Source organism: Microplitis demolitor, chromosome 2, assembly GCF_026212275.2.
Source record: "Microplitis demolitor isolate Queensland-Clemson2020A chromosome 2, iyMicDemo2.1a, whole genome shotgun sequence".
Taxonomy (NCBI): Eukaryota; Metazoa; Arthropoda; class Insecta; order Hymenoptera; family Braconidae; genus Microplitis; species Microplitis demolitor.
In genome coordinates this window covers 5,164,723-5,187,845 of record NC_068546.1, presented here as the reverse complement: position 1 = coordinate 5,187,845, position 23,123 = coordinate 5,164,723, and the positions used below count along the sequence as shown (strand labels likewise).

At 25.7% G+C, this 23,123-nt stretch overlaps 7 protein-coding genes across 8 annotated transcripts in view; 5 read left to right on the top strand and 2 right to left on the bottom strand.

The window, feature by feature from the left end:
* LOC103568754 (TBC1 domain family member 31) overlaps positions 1–4,759 on the top strand; it is a 51,888-nt gene extending 47,129 nt beyond the window's left edge. Inside the window, exons 10-11 of the transcript XR_008403313.1 lie at positions 4,123–4,355; positions 4,423–4,759. The gene's annotated coding sequence lies outside the window, so the exon portion shown is untranslated. The remainder of the gene's footprint in view (positions 1–4,122; positions 4,356–4,422) is intronic.
* Positions 212–1,342, top strand: LOC128669060 (cyclin-T-like). The gene has a single exon (XM_053743241.1). The coding sequence runs from the start codon at positions 212–214 to the stop codon at positions 1,340–1,342; it is 1,131 nt and encodes a 376-aa protein (XP_053599216.1).
* Positions 4,760–4,813: 54 nt separating the features above from the next.
* On the bottom strand, positions 4,814–16,959 carry LOC128667295 (adenine phosphoribosyltransferase-like). Its single transcript, XM_053736862.1, has 4 exons — positions 16,908–16,959; positions 8,689–8,923; positions 7,737–7,815; positions 4,814–5,077 (listed from the first exon to the last, which is right to left on the bottom strand). The coding sequence occupies exons 2-4, from the start codon at positions 8,887–8,889 to the stop codon at positions 4,938–4,940; spliced, it is 420 nt and encodes a 139-aa protein (XP_053592837.1). The 5' UTR covers positions 8,890–8,923; positions 16,908–16,959; the 3' UTR covers positions 4,814–4,937.
* LOC128669059 (cyclin-T-like) lies at positions 9,381–10,511 on the top strand. Its single transcript, XM_053743240.1, has one exon. It carries the CDS (start codon positions 9,381–9,383, stop codon positions 10,509–10,511), a length of 1,131 nt encoding a protein of 376 aa, XP_053599215.1.
* On the top strand, positions 13,297–23,098 carry LOC128667298 (uncharacterized). 2 transcript variants are annotated; one of them, XM_053736866.1, is made up of 4 exons: positions 13,297–13,522; positions 13,590–13,863; positions 22,462–22,694; positions 22,762–23,098. In XM_053736866.1, the coding sequence occupies exons 3-4, from the start codon at positions 22,553–22,555 to the stop codon at positions 23,001–23,003; spliced, it is 384 nt and encodes a 127-aa protein (XP_053592841.1). In that variant the 5' UTR covers positions 13,297–13,522; positions 13,590–13,863; positions 22,462–22,552; the 3' UTR covers positions 23,004–23,098. The 2 variants fall into 2 exon arrangements, with proteins under 2 accessions (XP_053592841.1, XP_053592842.1); XM_053736867.1 differs by lacking the exons at positions 22,462–22,694; positions 22,762–23,098 and adding an exon at positions 14,028–14,084.
* LOC128669058 (adenine phosphoribosyltransferase-like) lies at positions 16,787–18,331 on the bottom strand. Its single transcript, XM_053743239.1, has 5 exons — positions 18,320–18,331; positions 18,206–18,213; positions 17,860–18,094; positions 16,908–16,986; positions 16,787–16,833 (listed from the first exon to the last, which is right to left on the bottom strand). Exons 1-5 carry the CDS (start codon positions 18,329–18,331, stop codon positions 16,787–16,789), a joined length of 381 nt encoding a protein of 126 aa, XP_053599214.1.
* On the top strand, positions 18,552–19,682 carry LOC128669057 (cyclin-T-like). Its single transcript, XM_053743237.1, has one exon. The coding sequence runs from the start codon at positions 18,552–18,554 to the stop codon at positions 19,680–19,682; it is 1,131 nt and encodes a 376-aa protein (XP_053599212.1).
* Positions 23,099–23,123: the final 25 nt, after the last annotated feature.

Here is a 23,123-nt window from a genome sequence, read left to right as displayed (position 1 = left end):
AATTTCATTGGGATAAAATCTTAAATGGCTTTGTTATAAAATCCCTTAAATTTCAGTGTCTCGTCAATATTTTGTCATTTTATTCTCGAACTCAATGTCCTACAGTTCGCTTGAGAATAAATAAAAAGTTTACGGAAAAATAAAATTGTGCGATTTTAGAAGTGAATAAGCTATTTCAGTGTGAAATAATAAAGTGTACAGTGAAGTTAATATGGCTCAAAAGTGGTATTTTAGCAAAGAAGAGTTAAAGAATTCTCCGAGTTTCAAAGATGGTGTAAGTACTGAAAAAGAACTGGACCACAAACAACAAGCTGCTTACTTAATGAATGATTTGGGCAAGCGGCTAAAATTGTCGGAAGTCTGTACGCATACAGCTACAGTGTACATGCACCGTTTTTACACTCAACATTCATTGTCGAAATTTCATCGTTATGAAATGGCAATGACGGCAATTTTCGTGGCGGCAAAGGTTCAAGAAGAGCCACAAAAATTGAAAGACGTTATCAATGCTTTTTATCGCTGCTTGAAAAAAGACATGAACTATCAACTGGACACCACTGCTGCCGAGTACCAGGATCATGTCAAGACTATAATATTAAATGAACGCATCCTTTTAGCCACATTAGGATTCAGGATGGGAGTGAATCATCCACATAAGTATATTATGAAATTCTGCCAAGAAATCAACGCTTGTAAAGAACTATGCAAGATTTTTCTGCAGATGGCGACCAACACCTTGCAGATGACGTCAATGTGCGTCAAATACAAACCGGCAGTCGTGGCGGCGTTTTGCATATATTTAACTATTCGATCCTCGCAATGGAAAATTCCAGAAGTCTTGGATGGAAATCCTTGGTTTTGGTTGCTGGATCGGAAAGTGACGTTTGATCTGCTGATTAAGATGGACAGGGAGTTCAAGGAAATATTAAATAAAATTTCACCTAGAATAAAAAACCGGGTGATGCGTTTATTTAAAAATCCAACTGGCCAATTGATTTTAATGAATCGAAAAGAGAGATGCTCCAGTTCATCGGATCAGGAGAATGTTTTGGCTAAAGCTGAAATTAGGAAGTCAAGTAGACGAAAGATCAGCTATCACGAGTATCTTGACAGACTGACGAAGAAAAAATCTGCTAATTCAGATGGGTCGTCGGTATCTTCACCTGAAGCTGAAGAAATACAAGATAATTCTGTGGGAAGTACGAGTAGTCAACTTATGCCTGTAACTACAGCAGATGTGGAAGTAAGAATTGGAGCTATCGGAAACTACAGCTATAAACGTAAACATGATGATGATACGGGCAGTATTTTTGTTCCTGTTAAAAAACGTAAGTTGTCATAGTTCTAATAAGACAACGTAATAATGATTGTAATTATTTGTAAATAATCGTTTATCATCCGATAATTTAATTTTATAAAATATTACTTGAGATTTGATTAATTTTATAAATATAATGTTAAGTATCTAATGTAAATGTGGTAAATTTTGATTGTATAAATTAATCATAATTGTGTATTAAAAGTTCACTTTTTTAGTTAATAAGCTTAGTATAATTCTTGTAAATAATTAATAAATAAATAATAAAATTTTAATTATTAAATAATCAATTACAATATAAATAAAAATTAAATCATAATATATTTAAAATTAATTACTAAATGAAAATATGATATATGTAAAAATTTGTATAAGACTTAAAAGTTGTGCAAATAAAACTATTTTATTATTATTATTATATTTAAAATTAATTATAATTACACCATAGGCTTAATCCTGTTTTTTGTAAAATAAAAAATTAAAAAAAAAGAAATACTCATTTTTTTTATTTATCAATAGTTTTTAGTTTAATATCATTCATTATTTTATAAAGTAATTTAATTTTATGGCTAATAAGTAATTTTCATAAATTTAAAATTTTTATATATCTTTTTATAAACGTAGAATAAGAAACAAAAATGTTATTATTACATCATGCAGAATAGACATTTGCCTATTAAAAAATAATCAAATTGCATTTGTTCATAGTGAAAATATTAACAATTATTAAATAATATTAACTTAATAAAACGGGTTTGAATGTTGCAAACATCAGACAAATTTGAAATTGTAAATAAATAAGATATATAATTACAAAAATAATATTTACAAAAAAAGCACTATTAATTTCAAAATTTTTTGAATTTACATTTTTTAAAATTTTATATTATTAATTATTTACTCGATTTATTAATAATTTTGAATTTGTCTGATGTCTGCTATATCACGCCCATAATGTAAAATGTATTTAAAATTTTTAAATTATTGAAAATTCAATGAAAATAAATATTTTGAACTAAAGAATAGAAACAAAATAAATCATTTGAGGTTTTATTAAAAAAATAATTTAAAAAAAAAAAACTAAAAACAAAAATTTATTTTTTATGATTTAAATTAGAGTTTATCTATACTTAATCTATTTTTTATAACAATTATAAATACTGCATTAAATATTAGGGCTCCAGTAATAATTAATATTGTACTTGATTTAGTCAGTCAATAAAACTCACCGTTAATGTCTATCGATAACATTAATATGATTGGCTATTCCGGTACTGGGCACGGGTTCATTTTTGTGCACCAATAGACGAACAGTAAAATTAATATAATAATACTATTTTTTTTCATATTTGTAATATGTTTTCTTGAATTTTATGTCATTCAAGATGCATATACGAAAAAAAAAAAAAATTATTGAAAAGTAATTCTATGCATTTTCTATAAGCTTAAGACCATTGACTGATTTCTTAGCAAAACCATTAAGAGACATAAAAAAGTCATTAATCCGAGACTATTGCTCTAATTAACATTTTTTTTTTTTTTTCATATTTTAAATATTTTCTAAAATCTATTTTATATCTTATTTTGTAACTAAAATATTAAAGTTTTAAATAAAGAAAATTTTATTTAATTTTAGCGCGTATGAGTTAAAATATAATATAATGATCATCAAATCGTTCCGGTATTGGGTCTTGTACCGGTATTGAGGCATTTACACGGAAAAAAATGATGCTCAAAATTTAAATAGTTTGTAGTTTATTTTCGACTTAAAATTAGTATTCTCGATACTAATATCAAACCAGGATCATTATATATATATATATTACAAAATGGCTATTATTTATATTAAAATTTGATACACATAGAAAAGCAAAATTTGTAATTTCGTATATTAAAATTAATATGAAAAAGAATTGATAAATTGGTTAAATCTGCAGTTATTACTATTTTAATAAACATAGAAAAATTTAAAAAATGAGGAACCGAAAAATTAGTAAACGTACTTATTAATATATAAAGATCTAGTATACGAATTTTTCATTTTATTATTTACCACTTATTCGATATATGTATATAATAAATTAATTTATAATAATGAATAAATATAATTTTATATTAATTATTAGTCAATGGGATAGAATTTATAAAATAAGACTTAAAAATTTTCGGTATTTTTATGAGCGAATAATCAGTATCTAGTATACTAAGTTCTCATTTTATTATTTACCACTTATTCGATTTATGTATATTGTAAATTAATTTATAATGATGAATAAATGATATTTTAAGGTAATAATTGATCAGTGATATCGAATTTATAAAATAAGAGTTAGTAACTTTTGAAATTTTCGGCCGAAAAAATCAGTATCTAAGATACCAATTTTTAGTTTGACCAATCATTACTTTTTAATAGATTATGCCATAAATTAATAAACTCTCACTCATATGTCACGTATTATACCTAAAAGTAATAATATTTACTTACTTTTTGAAATAATTGATAGTAATTTTTAGGAATCTACAAAAATTAGTAAACTACTTTGCATTAAACATATAATAGTACTAATTATTGATAACAGACTCCACATTTTACTGTTATTTTTTAATTTTTAATATTCTGTTTTTTCTGTGATACCATAATAAGAGTTAAAGAATAAAATTAAATTCAAAATTTATTATTCGATGAATTTTTTTAAATTTTTATAATCGAGGCGATCACACGCTCCCCTAATTATTTATTTTTTAATTTTAGTACTTGCAATTTAATATACTGAAATAATTTTTTTTTTTTGTTTTTTTTTTAGAGAAACATTCTGTGCATTACCACCAGATGGACCATATCCATTATTTTTATTCGAAGAATATCCTAAATTTATTATTGAAAATAAAGAAAAAATGACTGAGTTGATTAATTTAAGAGAAGAAGAAATAACTTTACGTAAAAAACGACAAGAAGTGTTGGAGAATATTGAGAAAAAAAGATTAGAAGATGAAAAGGACAATTTTATCAAAGAAGTTCAAAACCAGAGACTTCGAGGTATTGATAATTTATCATCATTATTTTTAAAGATTTTTGATAAAAATAAATTTTATTATTTGTTTAGAATTACAACGATGTTATAATGAGCAGCTTCGAGTATCTGAAGCCTCAGTTGCTAGTGAACGTCAAAAACTCTATCGACAATTGCCACTGAGCGAAAGTATAAATCTCACAGAAATTAATTCTGCGAGTGATGAATTTAATTCACGATCAAGAGTTAACTCTTACAATAAACTACGAAATGATGTGGAGGCACTTGAAGAAGAAGTTGGAGAATTTTTAAAAACTATTAAGTGTAAAAGATAGAGACATTATATAATATTTTATTTAATCTAACGGTAAATAAATTAAATATGTTTTTTTGTTTTTAATCAAACAGTTAATCATGTAAATTATTTTTTTAAGTAATGATTTTGTTGACTGATTTATTTGAAATTTTTATAAAAAAAAAGTAATGAGATATTAATTTTTAATTTATTTAAAATTGAGATATAAATTGTAGAAAAAGACAATTGGTTATAAAAACATTTACATTGGAATGTAAATTTATAAAATTTATCACGAGATTAAATATTTTTATTAATTGTACTGGATTAATGAAAATACAGGTACTGATATTTTTGATCGGCCATTAAGTGAATTTAATTCCATTAATACAATGCACTCAACAACTTCGGCGCCAATCGCTTCAATTAATTTAATGGCAGCTGACATAGTTCCTGAAATTAAAAGCGCAAAGCATGAAACATAAATGAAATAAAATAAAATAAAAATCGTTAACATAAAATTTTCAAAAGAACACGGAAATAATTAAAAAAGTTTGTTATACAGTTTCGTCGCTTTTTCGAATAATTATATGGAATTTTTGAGCTCCTGTAATGGTCTTAAGCTTATTGTATAGCAAATCTAATGTTTCATTTGCTTCGAAATAAATAAAAACGTTTACTATAACTGCTTATGAATAGCATCAACTTTCACTTAATGCTTCTAAATCCCTACACAGAACAAAAATCTATTGAAATCAATTCATAATATGCAAGAAAAACAAGTATATAGTGTCAATAATCGGTACTGATAATTATTTATAGCGAAAAAAAATTTATTTCAATTTTCAAAAATCGAAAAAAAAAAATAGTAATTATGGAAGGCCCATTACTGGACCGGGCTTAGAAGTTGCAGAATGGATAGAAGTTTAAGATAGAAAATTTTCAAGAAAATCGAAGGATACACCTTTTTTTGAAAACACAGTTGAAAACTTGAAATTCAAAAATCTCGATTAAAAACATTTCGTATATTTGTTTTATATTTTTTTTTTTTTTTTTTGTAAAGGCCATCTAAAAACGAAAATTTTGAAAAAAAAAAAAAAACATTGAATTTCGACCATTATTACGAAAGTTATCATCAAAAAACCATAAAAAGAGCGGTTTTTTCTAAAATTCGATATTTTTTGAACCATTCATCAAAAAAATCATAAAATTTACCAGCCTCTTTTGAGGAGTACTAAAAAATACCAAAAAATTAAGAAACTCGGAAAAATAAATTTTTGAAACCGTCCGATTTGGCGTGGAATGCTCCATATATATTTACAAACAATGTCTTGAATAAATTAAAAAATTAACGAAATTTGTTTGAAAATAGCAGCTGTTTAAAATTTTCAAAGTTATACAGTAGACTACCCGTTATATACCTGCTCTTCATAAGCTTCTTCCTCTCAATCGGGAGGTACTGAGTCCAAACAGCTTCCCCCATTAAACCACTCTGAGGAGTTTTGTACCAGAGAACCAGTTATAAGCCTCCGTTAAAATTGTCTAAATTATAAACTAACAATAGGAAAAAATAGACAAATTAATGATGGAAATTTACTATCTATGTTTCGCGGAGAATAATTTAATCATTATTATGCAAAATATAATTTACTGTTCATAATTATAATCATAAATTAAATTTAAAGCTTCTGTTACAACTGAAAAGTTTTATTGAGCATTATGTTTATCAATAAAATTATTATTTGTATGAAAATATAAGTATTTATTTTAGCGCTATAAGCACCAGAAAAATCAGGATAGTCGCGTATGTAACAAAATGTAAATATGACGTTTAAAATCATATAAAATAAAACAGGCTTATAACGAATAGTCGTGAACAAAACTAAACGTACGGTGGTAGAAAGACTGAAATTTCCAGAAAAATTTACCCCCCGTCATTTAGACCAGGCTTATGACGGGTTGTCGACTGTAAATAATAAAAAAAAAGGTCATTTGGCAGCCGAAATGGTAGTAGATTTCTTATTATTTATATATTTATTTTCAAGCTATCAAATAAAAATTAGTCAAAAAATTAAATTTTTTAGACGTTTTCCATATGAACTTCAAGGTTAAAAATTTATGTAAAGAATTTGTCAAAACGGCATGTGAAGAAACAAAAATTGAAGCTAATTAGATGAGCTTTAAAATACTTTCAATGATGATCCACATAAATTTTTGTTTTTAAGTAATTTATGGATAAATTAATAATAAATAATTTTGTATCTCAAATTTGAAAAATTAAAAATGTCTACAACTTCCAAACTAATCAACCGATTTAGCTTATTTTCAAATTTGACCAAACTATTGAACCAAAAAATATGTGTGTCAAGTTTCGTTTAAATCCGTTCAAAATCGTTTACGCTATCGCGACGACAAGGCTCAATATTTATAATTAATCATATAGTTGCGTTTGAACGTCATAATGAATAAACGGTTCATTTTTAGACAAAGTCATTAGCTACAAGATGTAATTAATCGCATTAACCTGCAACGTATTATTTATAAGATATTGAGAGTTAAAGCCGTAAAATTTTTTTTTTCAATTTTTTTAAAAAATCTGTCATTAATTTGTTCGAAAAAATTGTCGGAATGGAAAGTTAAATAACGAAAATTAAAGCTAATTTCATTAGCTTTCAGATACATTTAACAGAAATGAGCTGTCGCTTTTACGCTTTTAAATACGATTTTGTTTTTTGAAAACTTCGGATTGAAATAAAATCCGTATTCTCTCCCGATTTTCCACAGTGTAGTGATAACAAAATTTTTTAAATGCCCTTATACCTTTTCAATGGTATTTTCTACTAGGGTATGCCATTATCGTATCTGAAACGAGATTCATTTTTGAATTTCCAGATAAAAATTAATGAATTAATAATAAATTATGGCAAAATTTTATAAAAATTTTATCATGAAGACAAATGTAATAATTAATTTATTTCTATTGAAATTTTGTCAAGTTAATTTTAATGTTTTTTTAGCTGCTTTCTTCAAACCAATGACTGAAAATTTAACAAAAATAGATATGTTTATATACGTAATTTCAATAAATCATAAATGAAATCAATTTTTTTACCTCCAGTCGCTAGTAGATCATCAACAATTAATACTTTTTTTCCTTTACTTATACTGTCTGTTTGGATTTCAACTGTAGCCTGAAAAATATCATTTTTTTGTAACCAACAATCACATATAAAATATCTTACAAAAGTATTCAAAACACTATATTAGAAATATATATTTTAAATACTTTACAATACTGATAAATATAATGGTGCAATTTATAAGCTTGAGACTTTTGACTTTTTCATTTTCGTTTATCAAAAAAGTTTTTTTTTTAAATATTATTACTAATTGTATATATTTAGGTATTTGTGTGGAAGTGGGGGCCATGACAATTTTCAAAGTTCCAAGTGCTTGCAGATTAAATTTTCTGTATGAGTTTATGTCTCTAACACTAGATATCTATCCGAACCTTGTAACTAATGTGTACAAAATTGGTAAGAATAACACAAAATCATGTTGATTTTCAAAAATTAATTTTTTTCTCATAATAATAATAATGTAATTTATTACAGCCGTAAGATGGACGGTGGCGATAGGAAGGTCTATCTAAGAGTTACAAATAATTTTTGAACTCTTGTAATAGTGAAAATCAGCATATTTGTATTATTTCAATATTTTTAAGGTGTTTTGGTGGTTGACTTGAGAGTCAATATATAGAATGAATAGAAAAATATGTCAAATAGTGCAGTGCAGCACGGAACTGAAAAATTTCAAAGAAAAATCCAAAATATGAGCATTTTCATACCATAGACATACACTTATACAATACCAACGCTTAATAAACATCTAATTAAGCAAATGTAACTTCAATCCGCCGACAAATGCTTCCGGTTGAAATTGGAATCAAAGCCATTGGTCTACTTTTGGTTTTTTGCTCTTTAAAATACATGTTGACCCCACTTATAAACATATACCTATATTTAAATATAATACTATAACTTAATAATAAAAATTAAATTTACCTCACCATACTCTAAAGTATAACTCTCGCGTTTAATATTTCCTGGTAATTTTCCTTTCTTTCTGATAGGAACAAAAGGTTTTCCGAGCTCAGTACTTAATATTGGTCCTAAAAGAAAACCACGTGAATCCAATCCTACGATTACATCAACATTTTTCAATGATTTAACATGATCAATAAGTAAATCATTCATCGCACGCATAGCTGTCACATTTTGATAAACTCCAAATATGTCCCTATATGAGAAAATTTTCAATTCATTATTTGAGAGCCCGACATAAATATTTAATTACGAACTTAATTATTTGCCATCAGGTCTTTAGCTTGTTCATAGAAATGTTAATTACTTTAATACCTGAATATTCAAACACTTATGATTATAATATTTATAGTCATTAGTCTAATAACCTTTTCTACCTCAGGTACATTTCTTCAGCCCTCAACTATTACTTTCTAATTACCCCCATACACATTGTTGCTACAATTTCATTGGGATAAAATCTTAAATGGCTTTGTTATAAAATCCCTTAAATTTCAGTGTCTCGTCAATATTTTGTCATTTTATTCTCGAACTCAATGTCCTACAGTTCGCTTGAGAATAAATAAAAAGTTTACGGAAAAATAAAATTGTGCGATTTTAGAAGTGAATAAGCTATTTCAGTGTGAAATAATAAAGTGTACAGTGAAGTTAATATGGCTCAAAAGTGGTATTTTAGCAAAGAAGAGTTAAAGAATTCTCCGAGTTTCAAAGATGGTGTAAGTACTGAAAAAGAACTGGACCACAAACAACAAGCTGCTTACTTAATGAATGATTTGGGCAAGCGGCTAAAATTGTCGGAAGTCTGTACGCATACAGCTACAGTGTACATGCACCGTTTTTACACTCAACATTCATTGTCGAAATTTCATCGTTATGAAATGGCAATGACGGCAATTTTCGTGGCGGCAAAGGTTCAAGAAGAGCCACAAAAATTGAAAGACGTTATCAATGCTTTTTATCGCTGCTTGAAAAAAGACATGAACTATCAACTGGACACCACTGCTGCCGAGTACCAGGATCATGTCAAGACTATAATATTAAATGAACGCATCCTTTTAGCCACATTAGGATTCAGGATGGGAGTGAATCATCCACATAAGTATATTATGAAATTCTGCCAAGAAATCAACGCTTGTAAAGAACTATGCAAGATTTTTCTGCAGATGGCGACCAACACCTTGCAGATGACGTCAATGTGCGTCAAATACAAACCGGCAGTCGTGGCGGCGTTTTGCATATATTTAACTATTCGATCCTCGCAATGGAAAATTCCAGAAGTCTTGGATGGAAATCCTTGGTTTTGGTTGCTGGATCGGAAAGTGACGTTTGATCTGCTGATTAAGATGGACAGGGAGTTCAAGGAAATATTAAATAAAATTTCACCTAGAATAAAAAACCGGGTGATGCGTTTATTTAAAAATCCAACTGGCCAATTGATTTTAATGAATCGAAAAGAGAGATGCTCCAGTTCATCGGATCAGGAGAATGTTTTGGCTAAAGCTGAAATTAGGAAGTCAAGTAGACGAAAGATCAGCTATCACGAGTATCTTGACAGACTGACGAAGAAAAAATCTGCTAATTCAGATGGGTCGTCGGTATCTTCACCTGAAGCTGAAGAAATACAAGATAATTCTGTGGGAAGTACGAGTAGTCAACTTATGCCTGTAACTACAGCAGATGTGGAAGTAAGAATTGGAGCTATCGGAAACTACAGCTATAAACGTAAACATGATGATGATACGGGCAGTATTTTTGTTCCTGTTAAAAAACGTAAGTTGTCATAGTTCTAATAAGACAACGTAATAATGATTGTAATTATTTGTAAATAATCGTTTATCATCCGATAATTTAATTTTATAAAATATTACTTGAGATTTGATTAATTTTATAAATATAATGTTAAGTATCTAATGTAAATGTGGTAAATTTTGATTGTATAAATTAATCATAATTGTGTATTAAAAGTTCACTTTTTTAGTTAATAAGCTTAGTATAATTCTTGTAAATAATTAATAAATAAATAATAAAATTTTAATTATTAAATAATCAATTACAATATAAATAAAAATTAAATCATAATATATTTAAAATTAATTACTAAATGAAAATATGATATATGTAAAAATTTGTATAAGACTTAAAAGTTGTGCAAATAAAACTATTTTATTATTATTATTATATTTAAAATTAATTATAATTACACCATAGGCTTAATCCTGTTTTTTGTAAAATAAAAAATTAAAAAAAAAGAAATACTCATTTTTTTTATTTATCAATAGTTTTTAGTTTAATATCATTCATTATTTTATAAAGTAATTTAATTTTATGGCTAATAAGTAATTTTCATAAATTTAAAATTTTTATATATCTTTTTATAAACGTAGAATAAGAAACAAAAATGTTATTATTACATCATGCAGAATAGACATTTGCCTATTAAAAAATAATCAAATTGCATTTGTTCATAGTGAAAATATTAACAATTATTAAATAATATTAACTTAATAAAACGGGTTTGAATGTTGCAAACATCAGACAAATTTGAAATTGTAAATAAATAAGATATATAATTACAAAAATAATATTTACAAAAAAAGCACTATTAATTTCAAAATTTTTTGAATTTACATTTTTTAAAATTTTATATTATTAATTATTTACTCGATTTATTAATAATTTTGAATTTGTCTGATGTCTGCTATATCACGCCCATAATGTAAAATGTATTTAAAATTTTTAAATTATTGAAAATTCAATGAAAATAAATATTTTGAACTAAAGAATAGAAACAAAATAAATCATTTGAGGTTTTATTAAAAAAATAATTTAAAAAAAAAAAACTAAAAACAAAAATTTATTTTTTATGATTTAAATTAGAGTTTATCTATACTTAATCTATTTTTTATAACAATTATAAATACTGCATTAAATATTAGGGCTCCAGTAATAATTAATATTGTACTTGATTTAGTCAGTCAATAAAACTCACCGTTAATGTCTATCGATAACATTAATATGATTGGCTATTCCGGTACTGGGCACGGGTTCATTTTTGTGCACCAATAGACGAACAGTAAAATTAATATAATAATACTATTTTTTTTCATATTTGTAATATGTTTTCTTGAATTTTATGTCATTCAAGATGCATATACGAAAAAAAAAAAAAATTATTGAAAAGTAATTCTATGCATTTTCTATAAGCTTAAGACCATTGACTGATTTCTTAGCAAAACCATTAAGAGACATAAAAAAGTCATTAATCCGAGACTATTGCTCTAATTAACATTTTTTTTTTTTTTTCATATTTTAAATATTTTCTAAAATCTATTTTATATCTTATTTTGTAACTAAAATATTAAAGTTTTAAATAAAGAAAATTTTATTTAATTTTAGCGCGTATGAGTTAAAATATAATATAATGATCATCAAATCGTTCCGGTATTGGGTCTTGTACCGGTATTGAGGCATTTACACGGAAAAAAATGATGCTCAAAATTTAAATAGTTTGTAGTTTATTTTCGACTTAAAATTAGTATTCTCGATACTAATATCAAACCAGGATCATTATATATATATATATTACAAAATGGCTATTATTTATATTAAAATTTGATACACATAGAAAAGCAAAATTTGTAATTTCGTATATTAAAATTAATATGAAAAAGAATTGATAAATTGGTTAAATCTGCAGTTATTACTATTTTAATAAACATAGAAAAATTTAAAAAATGAGGAACCGAAAAATTAGTAAACGTACTTATTAATATATAAAGATCTAGTATACGAATTTTTCATTTTATTATTTACCACTTATTCGATATATGTATATAATAAATTAATTTATAATAATGAATAAATATAATTTTATATTAATTATTAGTCAATGGGATAGAATTTATAAAATAAGACTTAAAAATTTTCGGTATTTTTATGAGCGAATAATCAGTATCTAGTATACTAAGTTCTCATTTTATTATTTACCACTTATTCGATTTATGTATATTGTAAATTAATTTATAATGATGAATAAATGATATTTTAAGGTAATAATTGATCAGTGATATCGAATTTATAAAATAAGAGTTAGTAACTTTTGAAATTTTCGGCCGAAAAAATCAGTATCTAAGATACCAATTTTTAGTTTGACCAATCATTACTTTTTAATAGATTATGCCATAAATTAATAAACTCTCACTCATATGTCACGTATTATACCTAAAAGTAATAATATTTACTTACTTTTTGAAATAATTGATAGTAATTTTTAGGAATCTACAAAAATTAGTAAACTACTTTGCATTAAACATATAATAGTACTAATTATTGATAACAGACTCCACATTTTACTGTTATTTTTTAATTTTTAATATTCTGTTTTTTCTGTGATACCATAATAAGAGTTAAAGAATAAAATTAAATTCAAAATTTATTATTCGATGAATTTTTTTAAATTTTTATAATCGAGGCGATCACACGCTCCCCTAATTATTTATTTTTTAATTTTAGTACTTGCAATTTAATATACTGAAATAATTTTTTTTTTGTTTTTTTTTTAGAGAAACATTCTGTGCATTACCACCAGATGGACCATATCCATTATTTTTATTCGAAGAATATCCTAAATTTATTATTGAAAATAAAGAAAAAATGACTGAGTTGATTAATTTAAGAGAAGAAGAAATAACTTTACGTAAAAAACGACAAGAAGTGTTGGAGAATATTGAGAAAAAAAGATTAGAAGATGAAAAGGACAATTTTATCAAAGAAGTTCAAAACCAGAGACTTCGAGGTATTGATAATTTATCATCATTATTTTTAAAGATTTTTGATAAAAATAAATTTTATTATTTGTTTAGAATTACAACGATGTTATAATGAGCAGCTTCGAGTATCTGAAGCCTCAGTTGCTAGTGAACGTCAAAAACTCTATCGACAATTGCCACTGAGCGAAAGTATAAATCTCACAGAAATTAATTCTGCGAGTGATGAATTTAATTCACGATCAAGAGTTAACTCTTACAATAAACTACGAAATGATGTGGAGGCACTTGAAGAAGAAGTTGGAGAATTTTTAAAAACTATTAAGTGTAAAAGATAGAGACATTATATAATATTTTATTTAATCTAAAGGTAAATAAATTAAATATGTTTTTTTGTTTTTAATCAAACAGTTAATCATGTAAATTATTTTTTTAAGTCATGATTTTGTTGACTGATTTATTTGAAATTTTTATAAAAAAAAAGTAATGAAATATTAATTTTTAATTTATTTAAAATTGAGATATAAATTGTAGAAAAAGACAATTGGTTATAAAAACATTTACATTGGAATGTAAATTTATAAAATTTATCACGAGATTAAATATTTTTATTAATTGTACTGGATTAATGAAAATACAGGTACTGATATTTTTGATCGGCCATTAAGTGAATTTAATTCCATTAATACAATGCACTCAACAACTTCGGCGCCAATCGCTTCAATTAATTTAATGGCAGCTGACATAGTTCCTGAAATTAAAAGCGCAAAGCATGAAACATAAATGAAATAAAATAAAATAAAAATCGTTAACATAAAATTTTCAAAAGAACACGGAAATAATTAAAAAAGTTTGTTATACAGTTTCGTCGCTTTTTCGAATAATTATATGGAATTTTTGAGCTCCTGTAATGGTCTTAAGCTTATTGTATAGCAAATCTAATGTTTCATTTGCTTCGAAATAAATAAAAACGTTTACTATAACTGCTTATGAATAGCATCAACTTTCACTTAATGCTTCTAAATCCCTACACAGAACAAAAATCTATTGAAATCAATTCATAATATGCAAGAAATACAAGTATATAGTGTCAATAATCGGTACTGATAATTATTTATAGCGAAAAAAAATTTATTTCAATTTTCAAAAATCGAAAAAAAAAAATAGTAATTATGGAAGGCCCATTACTGGACCGGGCTTAGAAGTTGCAGAATGGATAGAAGTTTAAGATAGAAAATTTTCAAGAAAATCGAAGGATACACCTTTTTTTGAAAACACAGTTGAAAACTTGAAATTCAAAAATCTCGATTAAAAACATTTCGTATATTTGTTTTATATTTTTTTTTTTTTTTTTTTTTTTTTTTTGTAAAGGCCATCTAAAAACGAAAATTTTGAAAAAAAAACATTGAATTTCGACCATTATTACGAAAGTTATCATCAAAAAACCATAAAAAGAGCGGTTTTTTCTAAAATTCGATATTTTTTGAACCATTCATCAAAAAAATCATAAAATTTACCAGCCTCTTTTGAGGAGTACTAAAAAATACCAAAAAATTAAGAAACTCGGAAAAATAAATTTTTGAAACCGTCCGATTTGGCGTGGAATGCTCCATATATATTTACAAACAATGTCTTGAATAAATTAAAAAATTAACGAAATTTGTTTGAAAATAGCAGCTGTTTAAAATTTTCAAAGTTATACAGTAGACTACCCGTTATATACCTGCTCTTCATAAGCTTCTTCCTCTCAATCGGGAGGTACTGAGTCCAAACAGCTTCCCCCATTAAACCACTCTGAGGAGTTTTGTACCAGAGAACCAGTTATAAGCCTCCGTTAAAATTGTCTAAATTATAAACTAACAATAGGAAAAAATAGACAAATTAATGATGGAAATTTACTATCTATGTTTCGCGGAGAATAATTTAATCATTATTATGCAAAATATAATTTACTGTTCATAATTATAATCATAAATTAAATTTAAAGCTTCTGTTACAATTGAAAAGTTTTATTGAGCATTATGTTTATCAATAAAATTATTATTTTTATGAAAATATAAGTATTTATTTTAGCGCTATAAGCACCAGAAAAATCAGGATAGTCGCGTATGTAACAAAATGTAAATATGACGTTTAAAATCATATAAAATAAAACAGGCTTATAACGAATAGTCGTGAACAAAACTAAACGTACGGTGGTAGAAAGACTGAAATTTCCAGAAAAATTTACCCCCCGTCATTTAGACCAGGCTTATGACGGGTTGTCGACTGTAAATAATAAAAAAAAAGGTCATTTGGCAGCCGAAATGGTAGTAGATTTCTTATTATTTATATATTTATTTTCAAGCTATCAAATAAAAATTAGTCAAAAAATTAAATTTTTTAGACGTTTTCCATATGAACTTCAAGGTTAAAAATTTATGTAAAGAATTTGTCAAAACGGCATGTGAAGAAACAAAAATTGAAGCTAATTAGATGAGCTTTAAAATACTTTCAATGATGATCCACATAAATTTTTGTTTTTAAGTAATTTATGGATAAATTAATAATAAATAATTTTGTATCTCAAATTTGAAAAATTAAAAATGTCTACAACTTCCAAACTAATCAACCGATTTAGCTTATTTTCAAATTTGACCAAACTATTGAACCAAAAAATATGTGTGTCAAGTTTCGTTTAAATCCGTTCAAAATCGTTTACGCTATCGCGACGACAAGGCTCAATATTTATAATTAATCATATAGTTGCGTTTGAACGTCATAATGAATAAACGGTTCATTTTTAGACAAAGTCATTAGCTACAAGATGTAATTAATCGCATTAACCTGCAACGTATTATTTATAAGATATTGAGAGTTAAAGCCGTAAAATTTTTTTTTTCAATTTTTTTAAAAAATCTGTCATTAATTTGTTCGAAAAAATTGTCGGAATGGAAAGTTAAATAACGAAAATTAAAGCTAATTTCATTAGCTTTCAGATACATTTAACAGAAATGAGCTGTCGCTTTTACGCTTTTAAATACGATTTTGTTTTTTGAAAACTTCGGATTGAAATAAAATCCGTATTCTCTCCCGATTTTCCACAGTGTAGTGATAACAAAATTTTTTAAATGCCCTTATACCTTTTCAATGGTATTTTCTACTAGGGTATGCCATTATCGTATCTGAAACGAGATTCATTTTTGAATTTCCAGATAAAAATTAATGAATTAATAATAAATTATGGCAAAATTTTATAAAAATTTTATCATGAAGACAAATGTAATAATTAATTTATTTCTATTGAAATTTTGTCAAGTTAATTTTAATGTTTTTTTAGCTGCTTTCTTCAAACCAATGACTGAAAATTTAACAAAAATAGATATGTTTATATACGTAATTTCAATAAATCATAAATGAAATCAATTTTTTTACCTCCAGTCGCTAGTAGATCATCAACAATTAATACTTTTTTTCCTTTACTTATACTGTCTGTTTGGATTTCAACTGTAGCCTGAAAAATATCATTTTTTTGTAACCAACAATCACATATAAAATATCTTACAAAAGTATTCAAAACACTATATTAGAAATATATATTTTAAATACTTTACAATACTGATAAATATAATGGTGCAATTTATAAGCTTGAGACTTTTGACTTTTTCATTTTCGTTTATCAAAAAAGTTTTTTTTTTAAATATTATTACTAATTGTATATATTTAGGTATTTGTGTGGAAGTGGGGGCCATGACAATTTTCAAAGTTCCAAGTGCTTGCAGATTAAATTTTCTGTATGAGTTTATGTCTCTAACACTAGATATCTATCCGAACCTTGTAACTAATGTGTACAAAATTGGTAAGAATAACACAAAATCATGTTGATTTTCAAAAATTAATTTTTTTCTCATAATAATAATAATGTAATTTATTACAGCCGTAAGATGGACGGTGGCGATAGGAAGGTCTATCTAAGAGTTACAAATAATTTTTGAACTCTTGTAATAGTGAAAATCAGCATATTTGTATTATTTCAATATTTTTAAGGTGTTTTGGTGGTTGACTTGAGAGTCAATATATAGAATGAATAGAAAAATATGTCAAATAGTGCAGTGCAGCACGGAACTGAAAAATTTCAAAGAAAAATCCAAAATATGAGCATTTTCATACCATAGACATACACTTATACAATACCAACGCTTAATAAACATCTAATTAAGCAAATGTAACTTCAATCCGCCGACAAATGCTTCCGGTTGAAATTGGAATCAAAGCCATTGGTCTACTTTTGGTTTTTTGCTCTTTAAAATACATGTTGACCCCACTTATAAACATATACCTATATTTAAATATAATACTATAACTTAATAATAAAAATTAAATTTACCTCACCATACTCTAAAGTATAACTCTCGCGTTTAATATTTCCTGGTAATTTTCCTTTCTTTCTGATAGGAACAAAAGGTTTTCCGAGCTCAGTACTTAATATTGGTCCTAAAAGAAAACCACGTGAATCCAATCCTACGATTACATCAACATTTTTCAATGATTTAACATGATCAATAAGTAAATCATTCATCGCACGCATAGCTGTCACATTTTGATAAACTCCAAATATGTCCCTATATGAGAAAATTTTCAATTCATTATTTGAGAGCCCGACATAAATATTTAATTACGAACTTAATTATTTGCCATCAGGTCTTTAGCTTGTTCATAGAAATGTTAATTACTTTAATACCTGAATATTCAAACACTTATGATTATAATATTTATAGTCATTAGTCTAATAACCTTTTCTACCTCAGGTACATTTCTTCAGCCCTCAACTATTACTTTCTAATTACCCCCATACACATTGTTGCTACAATTTCATTGGGATAAAATCTTAAATGGCTTTGTTATAAAATCCCTTAAATTTCAGTGTCTCGTCAATATTTTGTCATTTTATTCTCGAACTCAATGTCCTACAGTTCGCTTGAGAATAAATAAAAAGTTTACGGAAAAATAAAATTGTGCGATTTTAGAAGTGAATAAGCTATTTCAGTGTGAAATAATAAAGTGTACAGTGAAGTTAATATGGCTCAAAAGTGGTATTTTAGCAAAGAAGAGTTAAAGAATTCTCCGAGTTTCAAAGATGGTGTAAGTACTGAAAAAGAACTGGACCACAAACAACAAGCTGCTTACTTAATGAATGATTTGGGCAAGCGGCTAAAATTGTCGGAAGTCTGTACGCATACAGCTACAGTGTACATGCACCGTTTTTACACTCAACATTCATTGTCGAAATTTCATCGTTATGAAATGGCAATGACGGCAATTTTCGTGGCGGCAAAGGTTCAAGAAGAGCCACAAAAATTGAAAGACGTTATCAATGCTTTTTATCGCTGCTTGAAAAAAGACATGAACTATCAACTGGACACCACTGCTGCCGAGTACCAGGATCATGTCAAGACTATAATATTAAATGAACGCATCCTTTTAGCCACATTAGGATTCAGGATGGGAGTGAATCATCCACATAAGTATATTATGAAATTCTGCCAAGAAATCAACGCTTGTAAAGAACTATGCAAGATTTTTCTGCAGATGGCGACCAACACCTTGCAGATGACGTCAATGTGCGTCAAATACAAACCGGCAGTCGTGGCGGCGTTTTGCATATATTTAACTATTCGATCCTCGCAATGGAAAATTCCAGAAGTCTTGGATGGAAATCCTTGGTTTTGGTTGCTGGATCGGAAAGTGACGTTTGATCTGCTGATTAAGATGGACAGGGAGTTCAAGGAAATATTAAATAAAATTTCACCTAGAATAAAAAACCGGGTGATGCGTTTATTTAAAAATCCAACTGGCCAATTGATTTTAATGAATCGAAAAGAGAGATGCTCCAGTTCATCGGATCAGGAGAATGTTTTGGCTAAAGCTGAAATTAGGAAGTCAAGTAGACGAAAGATCAGCTATCACGAGTATCTTGACAGACTGACGAAGAAAAAATCTGCTAATTCAGATGGGTCGTCGGTATCTTCACCTGAAGCTGAAGAAATACAAGATAATTCTGTGGGAAGTACGAGTAGTCAACTTATGCCTGTAACTACAGCAGATGTGGAAGTAAGAATTGGAGCTATCGGAAACTACAGCTATAAACGTAAACATGATGATGATACGGGCAGTATTTTTGTTCCTGTTAAAAAACGTAAGTTGTCATAGTTCTAATAAGACAACGTAATAATGATTGTAATTATTTGTAAATAATCGTTTATCATCCGATAATTTAATTTTATAAAATATTACTTGAGATTTGATTAATTTTATAAATATAATGTTAAGTATCTAATGTAAATGTGGTAAATTTTGATTGTATAAATTAATCATAATTGTGTATTAAAAGTTCACTTTTTTAGTTAATAAGCTTAGTATAATTCTTGTAAATAATTAATAAATAAATAATAAAATTTTAATTATTAAATAATCAATTACAATATAAATAAAAATTAAATCATAATATATTTAAAATTAATTACTAAATGAAAATATGATATATGTAAAAATTTGTATAAGACTTAAAAGTTGTGCAAATAAAACTATTTTATTATTATTATTATATTTAAAATTAATTATAATTACACCATAGGCTTAATCCTGTTTTTTGTAAAATAAAAAATTAAAAAAAAAGAAATACTCATTTTTTTTATTTATCAATAGTTTTTAGTTTAATATCATTCATTATTTTATAAAGTAATTTAATTTTATGGCTAATAAGTAATTTTCATAAATTTAAAATTTTTATATATCTTTTTATAAACGTAGAATAAGAAACAAAAATGTTATTATTACATCATGCAGAATAGACATTTGCCTATTAAAAAATAATCAAATTGCATTTGTTCATAGTGAAAATATTAACAATTATTAAATAATATTAACTTAATAAAACGGGTTTGAATGTTGCAAACATCAGACAAATTTGAAATTGTAAATAAATAAGATATATAATTACAAAAATAATATTTACAAAAAAAGCACTATTAATTTCAAAATTTTTTGAATTTACATTTTTTAAAATTTTATATTATTAATTATTTACTCGATTTATTAATAATTTTGAATTTGTCTGATGTCTGCTATATCACGCCCATAATGTAAAATGTATTTAAAATTTTTAAATGATTGAAAATTCAATGAAAATAAATATTTTGAACTAAAGAATAGAAACAAAATAAATCATTTGAGGTTTTATTAAAAAAATAATTTAAAAAAAAAAAACTAAAAACAAAAATTTATTTTTTATGATTTAAATTAGAGTTTATCTATACTTAATCTATTTTTTATAACAATTATAAATACTGCATTAAATATTAGGGCTCCAGTAATAATTAATATTGTACTTGATTTAGTCAGTCAATAAAACTCACCGTTAATGTCTATCGATAACATTAATATGATTGGCTATTCCGGTACTGGGCACGGGTTCATTTTTGTGCACCAATAGACGAACAGTAAAATTAATATAATAATACTATTTTTTTTCATATTTGTAATATGTTTTCTTGAATTTTATGTCATTCAAGATGCATATACGAAAAAAAAAAAAAATTATTGAAAAGTAATTCTATGCATTTTCTATAAGCTTAAGACCATTGACTGATTTCTTAGCAAAACCATTAAGAGACATAAAAAAGTCATTAATCCGAGACTATTGCTCTAATTAACATTTTTTTTTTTTTTTCATATTTTAAATATTTTCTAAAATCTATTTTATATCTTATTTTGTAACTAAAATATTAAAGTTTTAAATAAAGAAAATTTTATTTAATTTTAGCGCGTATGAGTTAAAATATAATATAATGATCATCAAATCGTTCCGGTATTGGGTCTTGTACCGGTATTGAGGCATTTACACGGAAAAAAATGATGCTCAAAATTTAAATAGTTTGTAGTTTATTTTCGACTTAAAATTAGTATTCTCGATACTAATATCAAACCAGGATCATTATATATATATATATTACAAAATGGCTATTATTTATATTAAAATTTGATACACATAGAAAAGCAAAATTTGTAATTTCGTATATTAAAATTAATATGAAAAAGAATTGATAAATTGGTTAAATCTGCAGTTATTACTATTTTAATAAACATAGAAAAATTTAAAAAATGAGGAACCGAAAAATTAGTAAACGTACTTATTAATATATAAAGATCTAGTATACGAATTTTTCATTTTATTATTTACCACTTATTCGATATATGTATATAATAAATTAATTTATAATAATGAATAAATATAATTTTATATTAATTATTAGTCAATGGGATAGAATTTATAAAATAAGACTTAAAAATTTTCGGTATTTTTATGAGCGAATAATCAGTATCTAGTATACTAAGTTCTCATTTTATTATTTACCACTTATTCGATTTATGTATATTGTAAATTAATTTATAATGATGAATAAATGATATTTTAAGGTAATAATTGATCAGTGATATCGAATTTATAAAATAAGAGTTAGTAACTTTTGAAATTTTCGGCCGAAAAAATCAGTATCTAAGATACCAATTTTTAGTTTGACCAATCATTACTTTTTAATAGATTATGCCATAAATTAATAAACTCTCACTCATATGTCACGTATTATACCTAAAAGTAATAATATTTACTTACTTTTTGAAATAATTGATAGTAATTTTTAGGAATCTACAAAAATTAGTAAACTACTTTGCATTAAACATATAATAGTACTAATTATTGATAACAGACTCCACATTTTACTGTTATTTTTTAATTTTTAATATTCTGTTTTTTCTGTGATACCATAATAAGAGTTAAAGAATAAAATTAAATTCAAAATTTATTATTCGATGAATTTTTTTAAATTTTTATAATCGAGGCGATCACACGCTCCCCTAATTATTTATTTTTTAATTTTAGTACTTGCAATTTAATATACTGAAATAATTTTTTTTTTTGTTTTTTTTTTAGAGAAACATTCTGTGCATTACCACCAGATGGACCATATCCATTATTTTTATTCGAAGAATATCCTAAATTTATTATTGAAAATAAAGAAAAAATGACTGAGTTGATTAATTTAAGAGAAGAAGAAATAACTTTACGTAAAAAACGACAAGAAGTGTTGGAGAATATTGAGAAAAAAAGATTAGAAGATGAAAAGGACAATTTTATCAAAGAAGTTCAAAACCAGAGACTTCGAGGTATTGATAATTTATCATCATTATTTTTAAAGATTTTTGATAAAAATAAATTTTATTATTTGTTTAGAATTACAACGATGTTATAATGAGCAGCTTCGAGTATCTGAAGCCTCAGTTGCTAGTGAACGTCAAAAACTCTATCGACAATTGCCACTGAGCGAAAGTATAAATCTCACAGAAATTAATTCTGCGAGTGATGAATTTAATTCACGATCAAGAGTTAACTCTTACAATAAACTACGAAATGATGTGGAGGCACTTGAAGAAGAAGTTGGAGAATTTTTAAAAACTATTAAGTGTAAAAGATAGAGACATTATATAATATTTTATTTAATCTAACGGTAAATAAATTAAATATGTTTTTTTGTTTTTAATCAAACAGTTAATCATGTAAATTATTTTTTTAAGTAATGATTTTGTTGACTGATT

Bases quoted from the DNA above. Each gene is read 5' to 3' on its own strand.
- LOC128669060 (XM_053743241.1), top strand. From the start codon at position 212: ATGGCTCAAAAGTGGTATTTTAGCAAAGAAGAGTTAAAGAATTCTCCG.
- LOC128667295 (XM_053736862.1), bottom strand. From the start codon at position 8,889: ATGCGTGCGATGAATGATTTACTTATTGATCATGTTAAATCATTGAAA. The intron at 7,816-8,688 runs GTAAATTTAATT...GATATTTTTCAG, and splicing joins ATACTTTAGAGTATGGTGAG to GCTACAGTTGAAATCCAAAC. The intron at 5,078-7,736 runs GTAAAAAAATTG...TTTTAATTTCAG, and splicing joins TGATCTACTAGCGACTGGAG to GAACTATGTCAGCTGCCATT.
- LOC128669059 (XM_053743240.1), top strand. From the start codon at position 9,381: ATGGCTCAAAAGTGGTATTTTAGCAAAGAAGAGTTAAAGAATTCTCCG.
- LOC128669058 (XM_053743239.1), bottom strand. The intron at 16,987-17,859 runs GTAAATTTAATT...GATATTTTTCAG, and splicing joins ATACTTTAGAGTATGGTGAG to GCTACAGTTGAAATCCAAAC. The intron at 16,834-16,907 runs GTAAAAAAATTG...TTAAATTTTCAG, and splicing joins TGATCTACTAGCGACTGGAG to TCATTGGTTTGAAGAAAGCA.
- LOC128669057 (XM_053743237.1), top strand. From the start codon at position 18,552: ATGGCTCAAAAGTGGTATTTTAGCAAAGAAGAGTTAAAGAATTCTCCG.
- LOC128667298 (XM_053736866.1), top strand. From the start codon at position 22,553: ATGACTGAGTTGATTAATTTAAGAGAAGAAGAAATAACTTTACGTAAA. The intron at 22,695-22,761 runs GTATTGATAATT...TTATTTGTTTAG, and splicing joins TCAAAACCAGAGACTTCGAG to AATTACAACGATGTTATAAT.